At 38.6% G+C, this 4963-nt stretch overlaps 1 protein-coding gene across 1 annotated transcript; it reads right to left on the bottom strand.

Annotated features, from left to right (window-relative positions):
* Nucleotides 1-325: 325 nt before the first annotated feature.
* Nucleotides 326-4216, bottom strand: LOC126054814 (uncharacterized). Its single transcript, XM_064040462.1, has 3 exons — nucleotides 3679-4216; nucleotides 2827-3051; nucleotides 326-2407 (listed from the first exon to the last, which is right to left on the bottom strand). The coding sequence occupies exons 1-3, from the start codon at nucleotides 3793-3795 to the stop codon at nucleotides 1823-1825; spliced, it is 927 nt and encodes a 308-aa protein (XP_063896532.1). The 5' UTR covers nucleotides 3796-4216; the 3' UTR covers nucleotides 326-1822.
* Nucleotides 4217-4963: the final 747 nt, after the last annotated feature.

Below are 4963 nucleotides of genomic sequence, written 5' to 3' on the forward strand. Positions count from 1 at the left end.
TCCGTACCGCCCCGCTGTCCTCCGCTCTGCACCCCAATGCTCGCTGTCCTCCGCTCTGCACCGCCTCGATGTATGAATATTCGCTCAGCTCTGCTCCACCCCGCTCGTACTGTTTCCATTGAAGCGGAGCGGAGATTTCAAGCATAATCATTGGTCAATTTGTGCACCGCTAAGCTCCTCTCCGCCCAGCTCCGCGTCAGTGGAAACGCGGCCTTTCGCTATAGTCGAAGACAAGTTTCTACTTGCAATTTCCTGTAACCTATAAGCAGCAGGAACCAACCTTTTAAAACTAAAAAGGAGAAGGAAGTAAAATAAAACACCAATATACTTAATAATTAAACATGTATTATCATTCATCTTCAATTATTATTAGAATGTCATCTAAAAATTGTGCAGGGGGTACGATATTTTCTTGGAATCTTGCCCAACTGAGATACCATATAATGCACATTACATGGGCACAGCAGCCTACAGTTCTTCTACCTACAATACAATTACAATAATATGATAATATTGAATCTCGTCCTCTTCGACAGCTATCAACTAAAATATAAACAAAATATGTTTTGCGACTTATATGGCGGGATTGTATTCGGCCTCGCAATAACCAAGAAGTATTTGAAGCTGACAGCTGTCGAAGAAGGCTGCTGCTTACCTCCCTGCACACTTCTATTATAAACCCATCATTTCCCGCAAATGTTCACCAAAATAGGACCGTGCCTGCTTTAATTGATATGTACCTAAGCATACAAGAATTAATTCATCATATGACAACTGGGGAAAATCATTTAAATTATCATTATGAATAGTTATTGTTTCAAAATCAGCCCTACGTCTATTATATTGGTTGTTAACAATAAAATCACCTAATATGTTATGTCTATTCATATTTAAATTAATCTGATTAATGATAGCCCCACAGTCTATTCTATCGGTTATGGGAGGGTGAAACCTATTTATGAGAGCAGCAGCCACCTTAAAATCTCTTATTAAACTTCTTGAGGCTGTATTAAAATAACATTGCCTGAATAATTTGAAATCTCTTTTAAACCTACCGTTCACAATCTCAACGACCCAACGGCAAATGGTGACTGCCCTCGATTTGTTTGCGTCAAGTGTTGACAGCTGTGTTTCACCCTGCGCCAAAGTAGCAGGCACGTATGTCCTATATCCACATTGGTTTAACAAAGGTAATGAATCTCGGAAACCCCTATCCAGTATAAATACATCACCATTTTGGAAAAAATCCTGGAGTGGGTTTCCACTTAAAAATTCATGTCTCATTATATCTGAGTCTGACGTGGTAGCTGGATAGGGGCCCAAAACATCAATGATGTAACCATCTGTGCACACCATTAAAAAAGGTTTGGTTAAGTTCCTATATTTATGCAAACTGTATGTTTTTTTTTGATATAAATAATTAGAGCTTTTTCAATATAACAGTAAGTTCCATCAAATATAGCGATGGGCCTAGAATCTCCTTCAAATAAAGCACTAGGAATGGCTAAGTTCCTTTCTTTTATTTGTTCTCTAGTGATGTGTTCTAAACCTAAGTGCCGAGGCACAAAATGTTCAGTTAATATGTCACGGGCTTGACACAGCCACTTGGCTAAAGTTTTCTTAGATGTTTTAAATAATGTTGCTAATCTTTCATTTGAGTCCCCACTTCTTAATTTGATAAGATAGGCTGCTAAAACTGAAGAACTATTACGAATTTCTATCAATTGTGGAACCTCATCAAATAATTGACGGAACTGAACTTTAGTAAACCCGATCCAGGTATGCACAACATGGTCGTCCATATTATCAATATTTTCAAAATTCAAAACCTTTCTTTTGGGGTTTCTTTTAGTGTAAACATATCTTGGATATGTCTTGCAGTAAATGTTTGTAAATAATTACTCCTTAAACTATCAAGGAAGTCCCATGCCTCAATTACTAAATGTATATCACAAAGTCGATTATTTTGTGGTACATAATATTTATGCTCATTAAGCAACATTTTTCTCGTTGCTAGAGGAACTCTATATCGTTCAGTTCTCTGGCAACCTTCTATGAAGCACCGTCGCTCTGTTTCAACTGCCCGCATATAATCTGGCAATACAATTGTTGGTTCAGGGTGCTGTTGTACTGGTTCCACAATTGGGGCACTTGGTGAATGTAGTTCCACTGAGGGTTCATGCACATCATCATTACCTTGGTTTTGTTCTGGTTGAATGGAAACATTCTCAGGTTCGTGTAGAATGTTGTCATGATTTTCATCCAATTGTCCAACAGAAACACCAACTGATGATTGGGCTGGCGGTGGGTTACTTTGTGAGGAAGTCGAAGGACCTGTACTCATATGAACAGCAGCTCTGTCTGCTAATATCCAACAGGAATGGCATATACGACTTGCCTCGTCCACCTTCAAAAATAAAAATTCACTATTATACTATAATACAGTAGTCCAGATAGTAATAAAAAAAAATAACCCTAACCTAACCTGTGTCGGGTGCCCTTGTCTTTCAGTTAAGTGTTTTATTTTTATGATTTAGTGCTAGTTTTAAATCATGTTAGCTTTACAAATAAATGTTTTATTATTTTAACTAGCTGAACCTCACGGTTTCACTAGCATCTTTGTTTACTGCTCCGCTGCTATTGGATGTAGCGTAATGTTATGTAACCATTCTCAATAAATAGGCTATCTAACAGACAAGATTTTTAAAGTCGGACTAGTAGATTCTGAGATTAGTGCGTTGAACGCACCAAACAAACTCTTTCACTTTATAATATTAGTATAGATATAGTTTAAATAATTTAAAATATAATACTAAACTATCTTACCGTTTGTGGTAGAATCCACTCTCTAATCACATTATATATCGCAGATTCACGAGCAGAATCATTACGAAGAAGGTGGTTGAACCGCCGGGCTAAGAGTGAACGACCACAGCGGAGACATACGCTTGAATGGCCAACTTGGGTTGGTGCATCAATCGCACGTCTTCCAAGAACCACATCTTGGGCCAAGTCCCAACATGCTTGGCATACAACGTTCTCACTGGTTACCTGAAATAACATAACCATTTAAATCTTGTTCAACCCCTAGTGCATGTTCAATAATGTCGATGTCACAACCGAGACCGAAATTGATTTATCGGGACTCGAGGGTGACCTTCACTTTTATAAGAGAAATGATCAAACTCCACATTCCACAGATTAAAATATATGTCTATTTAAAGGCACACAGCGGGCGCGGCGCGGCGACGCGACGCTGAGCAGCTGAGTAATGTACTAGATACTATGGACGACTTCACACAGAGCGATAGTTACCGTCGCGACGAGCGGGACGGCTCTGTGTGAAGTCGTAGTCGTCTAGATACTATGGACGACTTCACACAGAGCCGCCCCGCTCGACGCGACGGTAACTGTCGCTCTAGTACATTACAACTGCTCAGCGTCGCGTCGCCGTCCCGTCCCGCCGCGCCACGCCCGCTGTGTGAATAGACCATTACAACTGCTCAGCGTCGCGTCGCCGTCCCGTCCCGCCGCGCCGCGCCGCTGTGTGCAGAGACCTTAAGCTAACTAATTGACTATTGATCTAATATAATACTGTCCAATAAACCGATAGATATGAAGTTAAAATGGCTTGCTAAAAGCACGATTTGAATATGTAAAAAATGGGTAAAAACTTACAGGCTGAGATGCACGCCACTGACGAATAACTGTTAAAATCGCCTCATCCTCCAAGACTTTTCTTCCAATAGAATTACTGCGACCAAGCGCAATCGTACAATTCATACAGCGATCCATGTCGTCGATATCCAATCGATAGGCGTAACAGTTGTCCAAAATCGAGAGCCAGGTAATTCAGAGTAGCAAGATCCGTCGAAAAGCCAAGGTCGTGGGTTTAAATAGTAAAACCAGGAAAATATGTGCGCACTCAGAATGAAAGAAAACAAACGAGTGCATCTGTCAGTCAGTGACAGACGCATGCCACCAACAAGTGTTGCCGGAATAAAAATACAGTAGATTACTAGTAATTCAGGCATTTCAGGCATTATTTAATCGATTATTTAGTCTTATTATCTTAATTTAAGTTTTCTCTCTTCCTGGGTAGAATCCTGGTACCATATTTTGTGATTTTATTTAAAAAAATGTAACGGTTTTTTTAATACATATTTCAGGTAGTTAACTGCTGGGCCCAGAAGTCCCCTTCTCCTTTCTTAGATTTTTTTATTGAAATGTTATCTCGCGGTTCTGCCTAGGAGGCCGTTGACTGCTCAACCGGACAAATATACCTAAATTTCTTTGACGATGAATTTAATTATTTTACTTTTACTTTCACATCACATCTTGTAATTACAGTGTTTCAAAGATTTCATCGATATTTTTTGACAAATTATAATTAAAAGAACCTAATAAAGGTCATTACTGAACTAAAGACTATATTTCCATGCGACACTTTTACCTAAATAAATCCGTGAATTTATCACAAAATCGTATCGCCACATAAAAACAAGACTCCGCAATTTTTGATATTAAAATTTTCAATAATACCTAATGGATGTCTCCGTAAGATCGAGTCGAAAGCCCTCCGTATCGGGGGTGGCCACAATTCTCCTATTTTTAATACAGCCCTTTGTATTCAGTGCTTTGTCTTATTATCTGAGTATTTGATGTCACCCTACTCTTGTGTCATAATTATGTCATTTTCTATAAGATATTAGGATGCATTCCATTTGACGTTTAATTGTTTCTGAATGGGTATTTTGTCGTGAAAAACTTAATGGGAATGATGGGTAATGTATTTCGAGTATTGAATAAGTTTTATGTTCTTTTTAAGTGGTTTTGGGTTTTAATTTCAAATGTCAAACCTTTTTTTAAATAACTTTTTGTTTGACATCTTTAATATCTATTGTTGGACTTAGGCCTCTCGTAACGTCTATATCATCGACCTACCTATATGCAAGTTTAAAAG

The sequence above is a fragment of the Helicoverpa armigera genome, chromosome 22 (assembly GCF_030705265.1).
Source record: "Helicoverpa armigera isolate CAAS_96S chromosome 22, ASM3070526v1, whole genome shotgun sequence".
Classification (NCBI taxonomy): domain Eukaryota; kingdom Metazoa; phylum Arthropoda; class Insecta; order Lepidoptera; family Noctuidae; genus Helicoverpa; species Helicoverpa armigera.